Source organism: Vicugna pacos, chromosome 26 (assembly GCF_048564905.1).
Source record: "Vicugna pacos chromosome 26, VicPac4, whole genome shotgun sequence".
NCBI lineage: Eukaryota > Metazoa > Chordata > Mammalia > Artiodactyla > Camelidae > Vicugna > Vicugna pacos.
Genome location: NC_133012.1, coordinates 2422368 through 2442623, shown reverse-complemented (window position 1 = coordinate 2442623; position 20256 = coordinate 2422368). Strand labels below are relative to the sequence as shown.

The 20256-nt window shown below is 52.7% G+C and overlaps 1 protein-coding gene across 10 annotated transcripts in view; it reads left to right on the top strand.

Moving 5' to 3' along the window:
* The window catches only part of CSGALNACT1 (chondroitin sulfate N-acetylgalactosaminyltransferase 1), a 257501-nt gene extending 237724 nt beyond the window's left edge, over positions 1-19777 (top strand). For all 10 annotated transcript variants that reach the window (XM_072950189.1, XM_072950186.1, XM_072950190.1 and 7 more), the window contains 4 exons: positions 9332-9510; positions 10408-10502; positions 17165-17246; positions 18329-19777. In XM_072950189.1, coding sequence (XP_072806290.1) covers positions 9332-9510; positions 10408-10502; positions 17165-17246; positions 18329-18618 — 646 coding nt within the window. In that variant the 3' untranslated portion in view covers positions 18619-19777. The remainder of the gene's footprint in view (positions 1-9331; positions 9511-10407; positions 10503-17164; positions 17247-18328) is intronic.
* The last annotated feature ends 479 nt before the right edge of the window (positions 19778-20256 follow it).

Genomic DNA, 20256 nt, shown 5'->3' with positions numbered 1-20256 from the left:
ATGGAATTTATTTCATTTGGCTATCAGCCTTGTGATTAAACTTCTAAATCTAGCTAAGTGTATGTATTTTAAAAATATCTTTTAAAAATCTAGTTTAATGACAACTGTGCAGTGTTTCTCTCCTTCTCTCTTGGTTTGTGTTTACTCAGTTGAGCTGTACCTTTCAGTTGATTGCTGTAGGTCAGGGTTTGGCAAACTACAGTTTATGATTCATTAGAGGGTTGTGAAATTGATTTAGTGAGCTATGTGCAGCGTTTTTAAAAAATCAAAATAGAATGGGATAGAAGATTATTAGAATGCATCACAACTAGTAAAGATAAATATTGTTTCATGGAACTTTAAGTTCAGTGTCTGTGTGTGTGTTTGCTGTGTCATGATGTATAATGCCCATTCCTTTGTAAGGGTGAGGGATGTGGTCAAAATATTTAAAAGCCACTGCCAGAGATAACAGTACAAACCAGTTCTCAGTATCTAATTCTTATTCCAAAGAATAAGTGAATCTCAGACTACAGCCTAACTCAGTGGTTCTCAAAATAACCATACTTTGAACAACCTGGGGTGCTTTTAAAAATGCAGATTCTTGGGATCCAGCCACAGAAATTCTGAGTCATTGATTCTGAGACGAAGCTTGGGAGCCAACACTTAGAATGGACTCAACCTGTGATGCTGACGTGGTTCGTCCATGGCCCACACTCCGAGAAATTTGGGCCCAGGTGGATGTTTGTTTGGAGCTACATATTAGGAAATTTTTAAAAATCATACTGATGGATGGACTGGCACATGTTGCAATTTATTACATTGAATCTTCACCTTTGTCCAGTCGTGAGGACTCGAAGGATCTTCCAGAGGAATTGTCACTGAGATTGAAGCACTAGTTCTGAGACTCTGCCCTGTCCTGCAAGGATGTGGCCTCAGAGAGGGCTGTGTGTGTGTATGTGTATGTATGTATGTGTGTGGTCAGGAACCCGCCTTGTTGCTGTGGTGTCGACAGCATTTCATGCTTTGAAGGGATTTGCTTCACATGTACTCTGGGAAACATTTTACCGGGACATACCAGAAGAAAATTGGGGGGAAAATTTGTATTGTTTTGACTTGTTCCTGAAATTTGAGCAGAATTGTTGCTCCATTTTAATATTGCTTCATAAGCAAAGAATTTTTAGATTCTCATCTGCTAAAATGAAAACAGCTACACGGTGCATTCCTTCCCAGCAGACACAGAGTCTTAGGCCCTGGGCAGCACCTCACAGACGAAGGCAGCATCTCAGGCCTGTGGCATCTCACTCAGCACTTGCCAGGGAAGGGGCTAAGCACAACTTCTTGGTGAGCAGCTCTTTGTGGAATACCATTTTTAGATATTCCAAGTTGTTCTTTGAAGGAGTCGAACATGACATATAGATTGTAGTGTTGTGACATTAGATGTCCTGAGTGCAATTATTACATTGTTAAATGTTGTAAAGCAGAGTGTCCTGGTTCTTGGGAGGTACCTCTCTTTGAGGATGAAGTTGCCATGATGTCTGTAACCTCAAAGGGTTCAGAGGGAAGAGGGAAGGAAATACGGCAGGGTGTTAGCACTCAGTGAACCTGGCTGAAGGGTATGTGCGTACTTTACTGTTCTCACAACGTTTCGGAAAGCTTAAATTTTTTTCAAATGAAAAATTGGGGAAAATATATTATGGAAAAAAGTAAATGATATCAAGTTCATATAACGGAGTAAAATGCAACAGTTAAAGAAAGGTCATGCCAGTAACAATGGCGCAATAAAGACCTTGCAAAATTCCCCTCCATAAAAGCAATGAGAAAATTAGTAAAAATGGTCAGAGTCAACTTTTTTTTTTAAAGAACTATGGTAATTAAACAAAGCTTGCCACAATCTGGAAAGTGTTATCTAGATGACTGAATTTTGGTGTGCACAGGGAGCTGTGAGGAACTTTAACTTGCCCCAGTTCCACCCCCCACTTTGAGCTCTTCAGTAACCTTGAAATCCAACAACCCACAAGAACCACAGCCTGCCAGCCACGGGGGGCCAGAATGGGGTTGGAGCTCCCTGGGAGCATTATTCTCAGAGAATTGTCATTTTTTGACCTGCCTGGGGGTTCCCTGGAAGACCCTACTCACAAGGTTGTCTTTATTGGGCCTGACTCGGAGCCTCCCAGTGGAAAATCCAGGAGTATTTATCCGGGAGTATTTATCAAAAAACAATGATAGGAAATCTTTAACTTTGTGGCTGCTTAAGGCGGTAGATAAGAGTTAGGACAAACAATAGACCAACTAGAAAGCTCAGAATATGAATCTGGGGAGTGAGGTCTCCCTGGGGCTCTGAAAGCTCCAGCACATTCCTGGGAATCCAGAGGCCATGCACAGGTCTAGGGCTGTGCGCATACTTAGAAAAGACCCGAGAAGGCCCTCACCTTTCACCTTGATGATCTTGAGGCTGTCTGCAGGAAGGAAGTAAAGGCTCAGGTAAGTTGTTACCTGTCTGGTTGAGTGTTAATTACATGCCCCGCCATGCACGCAGAGTCCCCACCATGCACACAGAATCCCCACCATGCACACAAGAAAGACAGGGAGACTTAACTGGTTCCAAGCATTTAAGAAAATCCCTGTTTAGTCATTAACTGACCACTAAGTGGTCACACACAATACACTTTCTAGAATTAGTTCAGGAAACTCACTAAACAAACAAACAAACAACAACAAATAGCAACAACAGCAAAACCCTGGGGAGGGAGGAGATTCTGTTTTCCAGGGTTGCCACATTACATTATCTAAAATGTTCAGTTTTGAACAAAATTTTATGAAGCATGCAAAGAAACAAGAAAGTATGGCTCATGCACAGGGGAAAACAAAAATCAGTCATTAGAAATTGTTCCTGAAGAAGCCCAGGTGCTGCACTTACTAGACAAAGGCATTAAATCAGCTGTATTAACTAGGTTCAAAAACTAGAAGAAACCGTGTTTAAAAAAACTAAAGAAAAGTATGAGAGCCATGTCTCACCAAATAAAGAGATAACAGTTAGAAAAAAAAGAACCAAATAGAAAATCTGGAGTTGAAAAGTCCAATGTCTGAAATAAAAAAATTCACTGAAGGAGCTCAACATGAGGTTTAAACAGGTGGAGGAAAGAATCAGTGAACTTTAAAGTAGGCCAATTGATATGATCCAGTTTGAGAAACAGAAATAAAAAAAGAATGAAGTAACTGAGCAAACCCCAGGGACTTGTAGGATATCATCAAGAATGCCAACATAGACATAAAGGGAGTCCCAGAAAGACAGGAAAGGGGGGGGGGCAGAAAAAAATAACTGGAGAAATAATGGCCCCAAACTCCACACATCTGATGAAAAAAGGACACTGGACACAAACTCAAATCCCCATGAAAGAAATTCAGAGCCACCTGTAAAATTAACTACATAGGGAAATATGAAATACAGTGCATTTTGTTGTTGTTGTTTTATTAGGCCTAACAAAGTATTTTTGTTTATAATTTTTTAATATCTGATTCAAAAGAAAACTATATAAAGCAATAATTATAAATCTGTATTGATAGACACACAACTGATTTTTTAATAGTTGTTTTGTATCCTGCAACTTTAGTGAATTCATTTATTAGTTCTAATGGTTTTTTGGTGAAGTCTTTAGGGTTTTCTATACAGAATATCATATCATATCTGCAAGTAGTGACAGTTCTACTATTTGCTTCTTCCTTTCCAATTTGGATGCACTTTATTTCTTTTTCTTGCTTAATTGCTCTAGCTAGGACTTCCAACACTGTGCTGTATAAAAGTGGCGAGAGTGGACAGCCTTGTCTTGTTCCTGATCTTAGAGGAAAGACTTTTCAATTTTTGCTGCTGAGAATGATGTTAGCTACGGACTTGTCATGTGTGGCCTTTATTATGTTGAGGTACATTCCTCGTATACCTAATTTGTTGAGAGTTTCTATCATGTAAGGATGATGACTCTTGTCAAGTGCTTTTTCTGCATCTATTGAAATGCTAATATATTTTTGATTCTTCATTCTGTTACTGTGGTGTATCACGTTTATTAATTTGTGGATGTTGAACCATCCTTGCATCTCAGGGATGGATCCGTCTTGATCATAGACTAGTATGATCTTTTTAATGAACTCTTGAATTCACTTTGCTAGTGTTTGTTGAGGATTTTGCATTATGTTCAGGGATATTGGCCTATAATTTTCTTTTCTTGTAATGTTTTTGTCTGACTTTGTATCAGGATAATGCTGGCCTCAAAATGAGTTTGGAAGTGTTCCTTCCTCTTCAATATTTTGGAAAATTTTGAGGATTGGTATTAATTCTTTAAATGTGTGGTGTCATTCACCTGTAAAGCCATCTAGTCCTGGCCTTTTATTTGTTGGGAGGTTTTATACTGAGTCAATCTCCTTGTTCATGATTGGTCTGTTCAGATTTTCTGTTACTTCATGAGTCAGTCTTGGTAAGTTGTATGTTTCTAGGAATCTATCCATTTCTACTAAGTTGTCTAATTTGTTGGCATGTAATTGTTCACAGTTGTCTCTTATGATACTTGGCATTTCTATGGTATCCATTGGGATGTCTCCTTTTTTGTTTAAAATTTTATTAATCTGAGTCATTTCTCTTATGTTTTTAGGTAACAAGCTAAAGGTTTGTCAGTTGTGTTTATCTTTTGAAAAGAAACTTGCTAAAACAGTTGTATAAACAGGCTTGTATGTAAGCTCAGAAGCTAGAAAATTCTAAATTGTTTAAAGTGCCTGCTGTGAAAAACTGGCTGAGAACGTGTTTAGCTTACAATTCTTTGCTGCACTCAGATGTCCTTAGTAAACAGAACTCCTAAGCAGCGCCAATATTCAGGGCTTTCAGATTTAAATTTTTGTTGTACATTGAATATGTGAGTTATAAAGTTTTTTTTTAATGGAAGGCTATTGTGGGAAGAGTCGCAGTAAGAGAATTTCCCTGCGATGGTGGGAAGAAGTCTGCATTAGAGTAAATCGCAGTAGGCAGCAATATCTTTTATCATCTTTGATCTAGCCATTCTGGGAAATGCAAGTCAGTTAGATACATTAGATCTCCAGTAGAAACAGGAGTTTCGTCGGGTCATTTTAACCTCTGTCAGCAGGACTCTATCTAACTTGGAGGAGGCCCCGTGCACCAGATTTATTATATAACAGAAAGGAATAGAATGAGAAACTCGAGAGTTTTGTCAGTCAATAACACAATTCAAGAAGAAAAGAGAAGAAGTAATTACGAGCAATCATGTGGCCTCTTGGAACTGCACACTCCGATTCATAATAGGAAATTACATAGTAGAAAATGTAACGCCCACATTCTACCGTGAAGATGCCCATTCCTTTAGACATGCTGCGAAATGGTGCATTTCTTTGTATGGGTAAATTAAATACTTCAAACCTAATTGCATCTTATTTTTCTCAGCTCTCTCCATTTTTTTTTTGGTTATTTACATATTTGTCGTTTTCTTAAGAGCTTGGATTTGTGCCTATCTAGGGAACGCGTTGGTAGGAGCCTCTTTCTGATGTGGGCAGGAGACTTCCGTGGTAGGGGGCTTCTCCGGGGCCTCCCGAGGGAAGGAGGTGGCGTCCTGGGGCAGCGCCTCCAACAGTGACAGGTCTGAGTGCTTCCCATCGACCCATCTCCTGATTTGTTCAGTGTTTACTGACCACGCACTGTGTCCCCGTGGACACTGCTTACTGCCCAGCACCCAAAGATCTTTGAAGATAGAAATGAGGCAACCCCAGGGGTTTAGAGGACAGGCCAGGTTGTCAAGCGCATGGAGCACAGGAAAGCAGTGGGCACAAGGGGACTAAACCCCTGGGAGCCCAAAGAGAGCATCTTCTGGCTGGTCACCTAGAGAGGGGTGGGGGTGGATGGAGGACTGAACAGGGCCCCTCCCTGTGCACCTCGACGGGCCTCCTCTGGGCTTGTAGCCTTGGGGCCATGGGGTGCACGTTCCCAAACCCATGCCTGCCAGACCCTGTTGGACAAATCAGTGTTCTGTGTTGACACATGTCCTTGTTTTTGCTCAGCCTCTTAACTCACTGCTCAGGCACTGCAGGACAGGGCGCTCTGGCCAGGGGAGCGTCCCTCTGAGGGAAGATGTGGAGCACGTGGAGGGAGGGGTTGCGTTATCCTGCAGAAGCCGGCTTCCCTTCCCCCTCGTGCATCCGAGCTGAGGCCAGTGGGTCTGAGATGGGCGGAGGCGCCCCCTCCAGGCCCCACTGTTCGGCAGCCTGTTACTCTGTGTTCTGGAGAGCAGGGGCGTGAGGTCGTCCTGGTTCCTTTCCTGGTGTTTCCAGCTCAGCCCCCTTTCTCAGCAGATCACTGGTTAATTATCAGAGAACTCTCTCACCAGCAAGAGAAGAGAAGGAGGGGTCCTCCAGGTACTGGTTGGTTAGAGGAAGTGCTGCGCCGAGCGGTCGGGGGAAGACGGCACCGCTCTCCGTATGTAGACGGACGTGTGACTGAGCGCAGGGACCTGGCAGCCACGCTGGGAACCACAGATGGAGGACAGAGTTGGCCCCGGGCCTCTCCAGTGCCCAGGACTTCTGATGGTGCTTCCCGAGCCAGCTGTGACCAGTCACCACCCTGCCGCTGTGTGTGTTCTTGTCCAGACCCCTGGTGTCCCCTGCTGGCCAGTGTTGGTCAGGGCAGATGGGAGGCCAGACAGCGCTGGGTGAGGAGGGACAGTGCATGGACAGCTGGGTGCCGTGTCCTGGGCCTCCTGTGCGGCCTGCGGACACGCCAGAGAGGAGTTTAGTGTACATTCAGGTTGGCTGGTGCCAGGGTTGTCTCATCCCCGTGGGGAGGTGGGATGCCATTGGCATCAGGCCACACGGAGGGTCCCCAGCATCCGTTTCCCTGAGTTCTCTTTCTCCGCAGGCAGCACATGGAAGCACAGAGGTTGATGTCTTAAGACTTAAAAAAAATTCTTCTAAATCGAGGTCAACTCAAGCATCGGGCACAGTGAGCGGTCCCCACCCCTTTTGCCAGGGACAGTGACTGACAGGCCAGCCCACCCCGACTCCTCACCCCACCCCCCTCTGCTGCAGAGCAGAGCTGGGACCCGGGTTTGGGGAATCTGGGGACAGAACAAACTAGATCAACCACGGCATTGGGGGGAGTGTGTCCCCTACTCCTCTCTGCGTCTGCAGCGCTCAGCTGACTCTCCTGCAGGCTGGTCGTATCTTCAGCGCGGTCACCTCCCTTTCTGATGCTGCCTGTAAGCTTCCTGAAGAGTTCAACACGACTCTGTGTCAATGTTTGATATTCTACACAGTGAATAGCGAATATGCTATTTGTGTAAATGTTTGCTGTGTCAACGCAAATGGACCGTAGGCTGTTCCAGGAAAAACCCCACGTTGTGGTCACGCAGCGTATTAGGGAACCGCGTGCCTCCTGTCTGGGTGGAAGTTGCTTGCTGCTGCTCAGCTGTGAAGCGGCGTTCTGCCTGAACTCCCCAGTGGTGGATCCCGGGAAACCTCAGCGAGGAGGCGCCTCGTCACCTGGACGAGGGTCTGGGGCTTGGGCAGGCCAGCCCTCCCTGCTCTGGAAGTTAGCTGACCCTAACCCTGCGGTCTGGGCGGGCCCCCCGGATAGTCACTGTGAGACAGACGGAGAAAGAGACCTGCTATGTGAGGGCAGGAGGGGCCCTGGGTCATGGGGACGTCCTGTGAGGCTGGCTGGAGGCTCCCTAGATGGACAGGTGGAAATCCGGGGATCTCCCTGGGAAAGAACTTTCCTGAAAACTGACCAGGTAGGGCAGGGAGAAGCAGGCTGAGCTGCACTTAGAGAACCAGGGGGTTAGAAACCTCTGGGGTGTAAGCAGCCTCGCCCCACCTCTTCCCTGGGGACAAGAGGCAGCGCTGTCCCTAAGCGGGGCCAGGCCAAGGGCCGTGGAGGCTTGGAGCTCAGCCTCCAGGCGATTCACAGAAAGCATGAACCGGGGCCGCCCACCCTGACAGAAGGAAGTCCCTGCCCGCGGAGGGCAGTGCTGAGCTGAACCTCCACCCACAGACCTTCTCGCTGTGGAGGGCCTGGGCTCTGCAGCCAGAGGCTTTGCAACAAGGAAGCGAGTGACCTGCCCCAGATCAGTGAGAGGCAGGGCTGGGTTAGTCATTCACCTGTTGACACCCAGCCGGTGTGGCTCCCGGGTTTCTGACTCTCAGTCCAGCCCTCCTCCAGGCACCGGGCCTCCTGCCTTGATCTGAAAAACACGCTTGGCATGGGACTCAGACAAGATTGGGCCCAATTCCCAGAATGAAAAAAACAGGTCTGAGAAAAGGTGGACAGGTCAAGGGGGAGCAGAACTCATTCCACTGATTAAAGCATCAGATAAAAGTGCGGCTCGGCGTTTGAAAGGTTTATGACTCTGTATTTGTGTTCAGAGTTTAAACAGTGGAGATGGAGTTTAGTGCTTGTTTTGAGGCATCAGGATTAGAGAGAAGCTGGGGGATGGGCTAGGCCGGGTGAGGGAGGGCTCAGCGGGGGTGGGGAGGAGGGGAGGGGTCAGTCCCCGCACAGGTGGCAACAGGAGCTCGCATGGAACTTGAGTGGTTCTCTGGTTCTGTCTGGGAGAGGACAGTCCCTGTCCCACAGGGCACTGAATGAATTCCTGGAACTTTTGCACAAGACACGCCCCGTTTCAGAAGGTTCTGCTGCTCTGGGGAAAGAACAGCCCAATGAAGAGACGCTGGGCCTTCGTGACCACTGGCCTGTGCCGGTCCCAGCAGTAGCCAATGCTCACCTAGGGATTGCCTGGGTCTCAGAGTGAACCCTTGGGAGAGCCGGGTCTGAGACGCCCTAATCCTCTGGGTCCAAGTCCGCGTTCTCCTCACCGTGCTGGGCTGCTGTACCCGAGGGTGGGGAGGAGTCAGGTGTGGGTCTGTCGGGGGATTCTGGGGGTGGCTGTCCACCAGGATGGTCCTTCCGGGCTCCCAGACTTGAATCCTGATAACAAGCTGCTCAGGGGGAGCATGGCAGTGTGGTTTTACTCCTCGGTCTCCTTGCGTGCCCGGGGGCTTGGAGATCTTCCTGGGTCCTGCTGACCTGGTCTGCGGAGTTCAGGTTTTCTGCCTCACAAGAAACGTGCATTAGCCACGATTTGAAACGGGGAAATTGCCAGAGAAACAGGAAATAGATGCTGGAACCAGACTAGGTTTTCCTGGTGTCCTCAACCCCAGGGAGTCTGCGGCGAGTTGGGGCCGGCCTGTGACTGCTGGTCTCAGAACCCCCAGGTTCCAGAAGAAACATGGGGAGACATCGGGGGCCATGGTCGGTGTCTTCCAGGGATGCAGGCGTGGGTACATGGTGTCTGGTCTCCTCTTGCAGAGCCGCCAACTTCAGGAACTTCACCTTCATCCAGCTGAACGGAGAGTTCTCTCGAGGGAAGGGACTGGACGTGGGCGCCCGCTTCTGGAAGGGGAGCAACGTGCTGCTGTTCTTCTGCGACGTGGACATCTACTTCACCTCCGAGTTCCTCAACACGTGCCGGCTGAACGCGCAGCCAGGTGGGCGCCTCCCCGGTGGGCAGCTCCCCCTTCCCCCAACGTCCTTTTCTGCACCGCGCTGACCACCTGCTCCCGAATCATCCTCATCTTCCCCAGTGCCAGAGACCAGGAGAACCATCTGGGTCGACTCTTCCTTTGGGATTGCGCTGTGGGCCCGTCCCAAGTTCATGTTTACAACCCCTTTTCCGTTTCCAGCGGGGACGTCAGCTTTAGGGAGCGACCCGGAAGCTGGTATGGTGGGAAGACGGAGGTCTGGAAAAGCCTCAGGAAACCACAGCGGAAGGCGTGGCTGTGGGCAGTGACCAGGGCAGGGGGGGCTCTGAGCGGAGAGAACCCGCGATGGGAACGTGGTTTTCAGAGAGTGTGACTCAGCAGCAAGGCTGACATTCAGCCGAGAGCCACCGGAACCGCTGTGTCGGTTGGTAAAATATCGAAACTCTGGGGTATAAATGGTAGAGAGCGGCTCCCTCAGTCTGTTCCTGCTGCCTGCATCATCCTCGCCCCTCTGGCGTCCCTGCGGACTGCCCCATGAGCCAGCAGTTAGAGGGTTAACAGCTGGCAGGGCGGGCGGGATGCAAGACTCTCCTTCACACCCACTGCCGCTGGCTGTGCCCGGTCCCAGAGCCCGTCGGCACCCAGAACATCACTCCTGTGCCAGGAGCCAGGAACCTGAGCGTCGGTCCATCTGGTCTACCTGCCGCAGCACGTCTTAAGATCTGTGTCAGAGGCTGGTGAAGGGAAAAGGCAAAGTGGATGCAGACCCCCGGGGTGTTCCCAAGGGGTGGATATACTGAACAAACCTAACAGCTTTATTTTTCTTTTCTTTTTTAATTTTTGCGTTGAAGCATAATAGTTTTATCTGTCGCTTTCAGCAAATGTCTGTTTTCTGGCTTGCAGGGAAGAAGGTATTCTACCCAGTCCTTTTCAGTCAGTACAACCCGGAGATAATATACGGCCACCACGACGCAGTCCCTCCCTTAGAGCAGCAGCTGGTGAGTGACGGCCCGCCGGCGTCTGGGGCTGGGGGCGCTGCTTCCCACCTGCTGTCAGGGGGGCGCCTGGGCTCGCGTGGAGGGGAGTGGGACTCTGCGGGGTGCTGCCCAGAGTAGCTCGGAAGTGTGGCAGATGCCCTGGCCTTGGCTCCCGGCGCCTCATCGATTAAAAGCGCTTGCAGTATTTAAGCGTGGGAACTATGCAGGACCGGCACCTTACAGAAAGGCAGCTCCACACATTCGCAGTTTTATTCTCTGGCTTTGGAACCTGGCATTATTGCCTTATGGCTGCAGCGCCCTTTCCCTTTATTATCGCAAAGCCCTGCACTTGGCAGATGGGAGGCGGGGCTCAGAAAGAGGCCTCCCTGCTCCCCCGTCACTTTGCCCGCATGTCACAGTGCCTCTGGGGGACGTTTGCCTCGTACCTGTCACCAGCAAGGTGGCTCTCGAAGGCACATGGGCGGACTTCTCTGCGGAGACCCTGGGCGCGTGGGTGGTGATGGGCGGTGGACCGCCACACAGGCACCGAGCACCCCTGTGAGTGGAGACGTCTTTGCTGGTGGAGGCGGCAGTTGTCCCCTTCAGGGGAGAAGCAGTGCAGGCAATGGGGTTGGGGGTGCGGATAAAGCCCGAAGGGGGGCCTGCGCCACAGGAAGGCACACCTTTCCGAGGCAGAATGTTCCATGATTGTGGTCACCACCCAGATGGGCTGTGATCTTACACCAGAGAGAGTGGCACGGTGTCTCTGGCTGCTTGGCTCACGCTGAGTCCCTGCGCACTGCCCTGGTGGCTCTGCTCCTGGGGAGGCAAAGCCGTGTTTCTCCCCACCAGGCGCCGCCCAGGGTGCAGGAAGAGGCCCGCTGTGTGGGCCCGAGGAGCTGATGGGATGAGTGTCCCTAGCTCCCCTGCGCTGGGAAAGTGAACTGGTTTTCATTGAAAATGCACTCTATGGAATCCTCGTGGAGGGCTGAGTCTGTGTGGAAGCTTCCAGAAGTAGCAAAACCTGTTCCCTCCAGCCCCACCCTGTAACTGCCCCTACCACGTTAACCTCCGGCAGCTGATGAAATCTTTTCCAGTAAGTTTCAGCCTGGGCTCCTCTAGGCTGGACAAGGTTCATTCCTCACTGTGTCCAAGCCTGGTCCCCCCTGGGGCCCGAGTCCCACAGCTCAGCAGTAATACCGTTCTCCCTGCCCCCAGTGAGGTTCTGATAGCGCAGGTGGGTTGTGTATGTGCACGTACTGTGTGTGTGTGTGTGTGCTTCATACATGAACTCAGTGAGGTCTGGCGTGGTTCAGCTGCTTTCTCAGATCATCAGAATTAGCAGTCTGGTCGGAAACAGAACACAGATTGCTGTGTCCACAGCTGAAGCCTCTGAATTACCCGCAACCTTTAACATTTGCCGCCAGATACACCTGAGACCTCCCGTGGAGCACAGAGGAATGATACTTTTGGGGTTGGGATTCATGGCGACTTGTCCCAGAGAAACACAGCAGTTGTCTCTGACACCAAGGGGTCTCTGCCCAGAACAGAGAAGTGTTGATTATGCTCGCTCCTGGACAAGCCGTTTCTTGAGCACTTGCTGCCTGCAGAGCGCTGGTCTCGGGGTGCGTGGGGGAGTCAGAGACCTGAAACAGTGTCCTGCACGTAGAAGTGATTCCCCAGGTCATTTCACTCACCCGCTTCCTTCTCATGGACTCACCCAGGGGCACACAGCCGGCTAGAGCTCAGGCCACAACCAGGATGCCCGTACTGAGTGCAGTGGAAACAGACTTGCTTAGGATCTAAATGAGACCTGAAACAGAAAGGCAATGTGCAGAGGAGATCGGCAAGCCACAGAAGTTAATACGTTGGAGAAGGGGGAACACAGGGACTGATGGAAGGTGGTGATTTAGGGGCGACTTCCCGCCAAGGCTTCGTTCTGGCCCCCTCTCGAAAGGTACAACGCATACCCACTGCTAAATTCTTGCGAGCCTTCCCTGGAGCACCTCGGTATCAAGCCTTCCCCCAGGTCCAGGGGGCAGCTAACAAGTGGTTTCCGTGTGCTCTGCCAGCAGCTCTGCAAACCTGACCCCCATCAGGGCCCCAGTATTGCTTCTGCCTGTTGCCACGTTAGGCGGCGTCTGCCTGCGGACAGAAGCAAGAAACCAAATTTGTGGGGCTTTCGGTTTTGTTTTGTATTCAGGTTACTTCTTTCTTTGCTTTTGCACACGGACCTTTGTGATGAGTAGTGAGTGAAATCGTGGGATTTAATCTGTGGCGTTTTCAACCTGAGGTGACCCTTGCTGATGCTTCATTTGAAAAGGGCCTTCTGAGAAGGGAATAACCCTGTCTTAAATCAGTGCTGACTTTGGACGTTCCCGGTCCGGGTTCCGGCCTCGTCAGCTCCTGCTGAGCCGCAGCAGGAGTCTGTCTTTAGAATCCACCTCTCCCTTGAACTCTAGTCTCTCCTGCACCCTTGGCCTGAGATAGGTTTCCAAAGCACAGATTAATTCCATTAAAGAGAAATCCTTTATGGATAGAGTGAGTGCTGTGCGCGGACGTGTGTGACAGCCCCGTCTCTGAAGGGGAAGGATCCGGTTCCTAGCGGTGGCCCTTGTCCGTGGTGTCCAGCCCTCCCCTGGGACCTGTGTCAGGCCTGCTCATGATGTCACTGGACACGCAGCTGGGAAGAGAGCCCAGCCGCACCAGCACAGCACTGAAGCCCTGGTTCCTTTTGGGATTAACTGCCGTCCAGCGTCTGACTCTCAAACTGATCACACAGGGAAGTTCGCAAACCCCAGCACCTGGACGTGCACCCGCTCGAGAGACACCCAGGCCGGCCCCTCCCGCCCAGAGGCTCCTGAGCCGCCTTCCGTCGCGCTCAGGGCATCCCCTCACCATTGCGAATGCCCAGGCCTGTCCTCTTTCAGCCACACTGTCCTGCCCACCACGTAAGTCGTGGAGGTGGGTGTCACTTGTTCGGACGTCCACCGCGCTGAGTGGCGGGGCCGGAAACGCAGGTGTTGGGGACAGGGCTACGGCTGCAGCTGCCGCGGGGCTGGGCGTGTTCTGCAGCCTCCGCATGCTTCCCTGAGGGCAGAGGGTCTGGCTCCAGGTTACAGGCTTCCAGGACGGGGGGCCTGGACGGAGGACCTGGATGGAGCCTTGTCCTGCCTGATGCCCTTCAGAAGACACTTCATTCTTTAACGTGGATGCCGATAAAAGGAAACCTGTAGGAAGGGGTAGGTTAGTATCAGTCTTGGAGGAAGTGGCATTTGAGTCGGTTCTCAAGGCAATCCTTCGAAAGCTGTGGCTTGAGAAGTACCTTATTTCTCAAGAAGTGGAAACCATCACGGCCGCCGTGTGGTTGGCCTGGGCTCGGCCACGCCTGGCTGAGTGACTGTGGGCAAGTCACTCTGCCTCAACAGCACGAACAGCCCCGGATCCTGTGCCTGTGGGCGCTGAGCCTCGGGGCCTGCTGGGGTCCCTGAAGCCCGGGGCGTCTGCCATGGGCTCCTTATGGGCACGGCTCAGTGCACAGTGAAGTCACAGGGCTCTCGCTAAGAAAGTGTTAAGAATTTCAAGACAGCAGCAGCAGAGCATCACCCCAGGCGTGAGGCCCTGCAAACGCGGGGCCCGTGGACCGCACGGCTGCGTGCCTCTGAGTTTCTGATGAGATGCAGCAGGTCAAACACAGCCTCCCTCTGATTTAAAAGAAATACTCTGCCTGAGAATTTGTTACTCATTTCATTTTATGGCCCAGATTGCTTCCCAGGCAGTTGCCAAGTCAGGCGCGGACTGAGGCCGCCTTCCCACATTTTTGGGGAGAGATGCCGATTTGCGCTTTGCGTTTTGGTCCTGGTAGAAAATGATCACTCCTGGCACGTGACTCCCACCCAGAGCGTGTCTGAGGCCTTCCTGCAGGAGAGCAGACCTGACCACTGTCCTGCTGTGGGGCGTTCCTGCCGGACGGGGCTCCACTGGGACCCGGGGTGCGGAGAGGGTGCCGTGGGGGGTCGGGCAGGGGCCAGCCTTGAGACGCACGTTCGAGGAGGAGGGTGCTGGGAAACAGACGGGTGAACTCCAGGGTAAAGGAGATGTTTCTCTGGTAGGTATGGGGTTCCTTCCTCCCCTGCTGGGGTGGAGGTCACTGGTGTGTGTCTGATCAGTGCTGGAGCTGGACGGGGGTGCTCCTTCTAGACGCAGAGGTGTTGAGAAGTTGAGCCCTCTGCCTAGACCCTGAAAGGTGAGGCTGTTTCTGTCCATGGCCCAGAGCCCCACGGTTCTGAGAGTTTTCTCAGTGGGACCTCAGCCTTTGCTGAGCCACTCGCTGACGAGAAGTCCCTACTGAGTCCTGTCTGTGTCCCCCGGCCGGGAGCCATCTCTGCCCTGCGTGCTCTGGAGAAGGATGGACTGAGTGCCCCGCTCTGTGCTGGACGGGGAACCACATGCTGTGGACACAGCCGTAAACGAGACCAAGGCCCGAGCTTGCGTTCGCTGGTGGTGGTGGTGGGTGAGGCCGGCAGAGAAACCACCCGTCGACAGGATTGTTCGGAGAGCCACCGTGTTACAGAGGAGATAAACCAGCTGACGGTGACACGGGCTGGGGGCTGATGCTGGCTGGGGGATCTGGCTGACCGTCTGGGTGAGGGGCACTGGAGCAGAGCCAGTGGCGAACGGGATCGGGTGACCCTGGCCGGGCAGACTGTGAGTGTCCAGCCTTCGAGACCTGTGAGCCTCACGTGTTCAAAGGGGACACGAGATGGACGGGGCAGGCAGGGGCAGGTCCCGTCAGGCCTCTGCAGGCCTGTGGTTTCCTTGTGGGGCATGGCCTGGGTCCGTGCACCCCCGTCCTGGCCTGACTGACTGTGGGCATCACCAGATTGGTTTCCACCAAGGCCTGAATGCTGCTCTTCAAATGCTGGCTTTTCGTCCAGCTCTAAAGCAGACATTAGTAAATGTCCCTGTAGCTCGCTTCCTGCTCACAGATCAGTCTGTGTCTCACGGGCACTGCGTCCACGCAGCCGGGTCCCGGGTGGGGACCTCTTGTGATCCCTCGTCTTCTCCCTGAGCGCCAGCTCACTGCTTTTCCGGTTTGGAGCTTTGTCTCTTAAAATTCCAGGTAGACTCCACCAAGCATCTGAAGTTCGGATGCCGGCCCTTCCCTTTGCCTACATTTTCATTCAGGACTTTGCTGTGTCCCGGCCACCTGGAAGGAGAGCGAACCATTCACTGCAGCGGACACTGTACCTGCTGTGACAGGGGTGGAACTGTTATGTTTAAAAATGACTCAGTGGAGAGTTGTCAGACTTTCCTGCCCTGCGGCATCTCTGCTGCCGATTCTGATGAAATGGTCGCTGGGGCGATGCTGGTTCTGAAATCGGGCTGGGCTGGGGCCGAGGATGGAACCTTCCCCGGTCCTTCTGCCCCCTCAGTCCTGATGTGCGCTGACGGTCGTGGAAGCCACACCTCTGCGAAGGTTGTGGTGAATCACGTGGTTTCATGGGTCCCAGAGAAGAAATGTCAAGTTCCTCACCCCTTCTGCAGGCGGGTTGTCAAGTGTGACCCGCCCGCGGTGCAGACAGTGAGACTTCGGGAAGGGGGAGGGGCAGCGAGGGGAGGGGTGTTTGGATGCTGGGACTGGGAGAGACCTGGGGGCAGGTTTGTCTTTACCTCCCCATTAAAGGAAAGGAAACAGAGAACCTGAGGGGCCTGCCTGAGGCCGACACGCCAGCCAGTGGTCCCGCAGGGACGGGACGCTGCTGCCCCCGCCCCCGCCCCCCAGGCCCTGTTCCTGGTTAGCGGCCACCAGGCCGGGGTCCCAGCCAGGACAGCAGGGCCCTCCTCACCTGCAGGCACCGACCCCAACTACCAGAGCCAATCAGGAAAAACAACTATTAAGGTTGCAAAACCGTTGCCGGGATGCCCTCAGCCAAAAACATGAAAACAACAAAAACATTTTGTTAAGTCTTGCTGTTTCCGTAAATACGTTGGAAAGGAACTCGCACAGTGTGGCGTGGAGCGGGGCCAGGTCCTTGCTCGGATGCCCTCCACCTACCGCATCCCCGCAGGTCCCCAGCCTGGCAGGCCGCACGGGTTCTCAGGGGCAGTTTGGTTTTAAAAGTCTGTGGATGAAGGGACAGAGGGTGTCCTCAGGGCCTGGCCTCTCGGCGCCCGTATCCTGGGCTCCTGTGAGCAGAGCCAGGAACATATGACAGTCTTGGGGTTTTTTCTCGTCCCCTGGGCAGCCCTGTTCATGCCCTGTGCCCGGGCAGCTGAATCCTGGGTTGTTCTGCCTCTTTCTCTAAACTTCCCGAGCCCTGGGCTGGCTCCTGACCTGGGCCTGTCAGGGGCTGAGGCCACCTTTGTCGCCAGCGCTGGTGTCGGACCAGACATGTAGGTGGCTTCTCCATGGTGCTGCCCCAAACCTGCTGTCCTGGCTGGTTTCTGAGTGCGTGTGTGGTGTGTGTGTGTGTGTGTGTGTCCGTGAGCCCGTGCCCTAGGAACACTCCAGCTGGAGGAGCCCAGAATCACAGGCCCACTGGGGACCGGGGGGTTTGCTGTATCCTGTCATCCGTGTCCCCACCCAGGGCAGTGGCTGTGTACAGGGACCCTCATGGTTGTGACCCTCCATCTGTGTCCACCCCGCCCTCCTCCCCCAAGTGGCCGTGATCTCCCCACAGGTCATCAAGAAGGAAACCGGATTCTGGAGAGACTTTGGGTTTGGGATGACGTGCCAGTACCGGTCGGACTTCATCAACATAGGTGAGACCGTGAGCCCCTGGGGGAGCCAGGGCCAGAGACGGTGCCGGTCCCTCCGGGAGGCTGCTCTCTGCCCCAGACGTAGTCACCGGACCAAGGGGGCTCCCGATGGTGGGGACCCTGCTGTTTCCTCCAGCACCTCTCAGTGTCCCAGAGGACAGAGTCTGGGGGAAGAGGAGTTTGCCCCATAAGGGCGGCTTCAAAGCACATCCTCCAGGGCCCCCCTCCAGCCAGGTCTGCCTCCCGGCTTCTCGTGCAGAACGTCCTCCATGGTGACAGGCGCTGCCAAAACGTGAGGGCAGCACAGGGGGATGCGGGAAAATCACATCCCAGAAAGATCCTTGTTCCTCTCTTCTGAGCCTCTGAACGTTCCAGACGTCACTTCAGGTCCAGAGGGTGTGGTCACTGTCACCATACACGCCTGCACACGCATGTTCACACAGATGCACCTGCATGTCTGCACTCTCACGTGCACACAGATGCACTCGTGTGTACAGACACTTATGCAGATGCACTCACACTTCCGCATGCACACACATGCACACATCAGCATGCACACGTACACAGATGCACACACGTGTACGCAGATGCACTTGCACATCTGCAGCCACGTGCACACAGATGGCACTCACATGTCTGCACACACGCACACAAAGATGCACTCTCACATCTGCACACACGCACGTGCCCACAGATGCATACACAGTGTGCACACACAGCTCTCAACACACAGAGGAAAGGCCCTCTGGTTGCAGGTGAGGGGCCGACTGTCTCAGAGCAGAGACGTCACAGCCAGTGGGGGGCTTGGTCAGGATGAGGACAGGGGGTCTTGTCCCCTGGGCGCTCCCACACCCCTCCCCACGGGGACACCTTCTCTCGTGCCTCTGGCGGGACCAGAACTGGGGCATGTACAGGACGAGGGCGGGAGGGAGCAGACCGGGAGCTGCGGTCTGGGGTTTCCGGGTTCTCTGGTCCGGATAGACCCTCATCGGTGGAGGGGGTGCAGTGAGATCTCTCCCCTGGGTGCCCTGCTCCGCGCAGAGACCTGTGCTGGTGCAGGTCAGCAGCGTGTTCTCCGCCTGCAGGGGGCTTCGACCTGGACATCAGGGGCTGGGGCGGCGAGGACGTGCACCTGTACCGCAAGTACCTGCACAGCAGCCTCCTGGTGGTGCGCGCGCCCGTGCGCGGGCTCTTCCACCTCTGGCACGAGAAGCGCTGCGTGCACGAGCTGACCCCCGAGCAGTACAGGATGTGCATGCAGTCCAAGGCCATGAACGAGGCGTCCCACGGGCAGCTGGGGATGCTGGTCTTCCGGCAGGAGATCGAAGCCCACCTCCGCAGACAGAAGCAGAGGACAAGCAGCAAGAAAACATGAGCCCCCAGGGCGAGCCGTGGGGCGGCGCTGCTTTTTGCCTTTTGCAACCACTGAAGGAGTGGCTGCGACGAGGAAAGGATTTCCCTAAAGGGCAAGAAAAGACCTTGAGAGATGAGTCAAACCGACAGGGTGGGGAGAGGGCCCCCCGTTTCTCTCCGCCGGTTTGGCTTGTGCAGCAGGAGCCGGAGCGAGCTCGTTCCTCCGCATTTGAGTGATTATCGGGGGCGGGCGTCCTCCGTCTGGGATGCTGACACACCCAGAGACGGGCGCGGGGACTGCGTGGAATTCAGAGATGCCCGCGTCGGGGTCCCGGGCGTGGACTCGGCAAAGCCAAATGGCCCGTGACTGCTGTTACCATCCCCCCGTCCCCAAGACTAACCCCAAATAATCTGCTCATCTTTTGGGTTGTAGTTTTAACTGTCTCTCTGTGTTAATTTTATTTAAAAGTGCACTTTTTTTTTGATTATGAGTCATATTCTGCTTATTTAATTACCAGCTTGCAAGCCTTACTAAGAGAGCCCAAGTTAGCTCCCTTTTTATATTTTTTTTAAGAGGTTACTTTCAGCTGCATTATGAGAACTTGCAGTTCAGAGCATCAGACTGATGCCCACGTCCAAGGACATGCCACCTGCTGACCCTGCGGACAGACCGCCTGTCACGTGTCACATGGAAGGCTTGGGGCCACCAAGGGACGAGACCCAGAGACACTTTATCTAAAGAGTATTTCTGAGGAGGAGCAACTGAACCCCGGAGGGAAAGAAATATACCTTTTACCTGAACAGGAAAGGAAACCGATTTGTTCAAAACTCAGAAAACACACTTTCTCCTCAGGAGAACTGGGGACCACTTTCTTACCTGTTGAAATAAACCAAAGTTGACTGTGAACCAAACGATCTCTTTTCAAAGCAGGGTGCTCTTCCTGGCCTCCGGCTTCCACGAGAAAAAAATGCAGAAAAACGTTTTGTAAAAGATCACTCCACTTGCCAGCGTCCAGTGGGAGGGAAGGTCCTGCCGTGTGTTCACCCACCCCCAGTGCGGGGCGGAGTAACTCAATGATTTTTTAAATGAAGCTGGTCTATTCAGTCACCAAGATGTTTCTTTTCCTTGCATTTTATTACAGTTTCCAACGATTTAAAAAAATAAACGCAGTTAACATTGAGTGGCTTCGGTATTCATGCGAGCATTATTTCTTTATTAGCCAGCGGCAGATGCATGAGCTGGTCGTGTCTCTGGTCCCTTGCCTTCTGTTTGCCCACAGTCAACTCACTGTATAAAACTTCCAGGACACTCAGGCTGCTGGTGTGTTAAAAAAAAAGTGCATCGTATTGATTTGTACTGGTAGCTCATAAAATTTAATGAAAACCCAGGACATGGATGGAAGGTGGCAGCTAATAAAATACGATCTGTGGGTACGATCTCTTCTTGGAGTGAGAGCACCACGTCTTTAGTTTTTTGAATAACAGCTTTCTGCGCAGAGACCAGGGTTCCTTGGCCTTGGCGCTGCGAGGTTTGGGGTTGGATCATTCTGTGTTGGGGGCTGTTCCGTGCACCAGGGGCTACTGAGCAGCACCCCTGGTCTCCACTCACTCGGTGCCAGGAGCAGCCCTCACCCATGTGGCCACTTAACTGCCTCCTGCC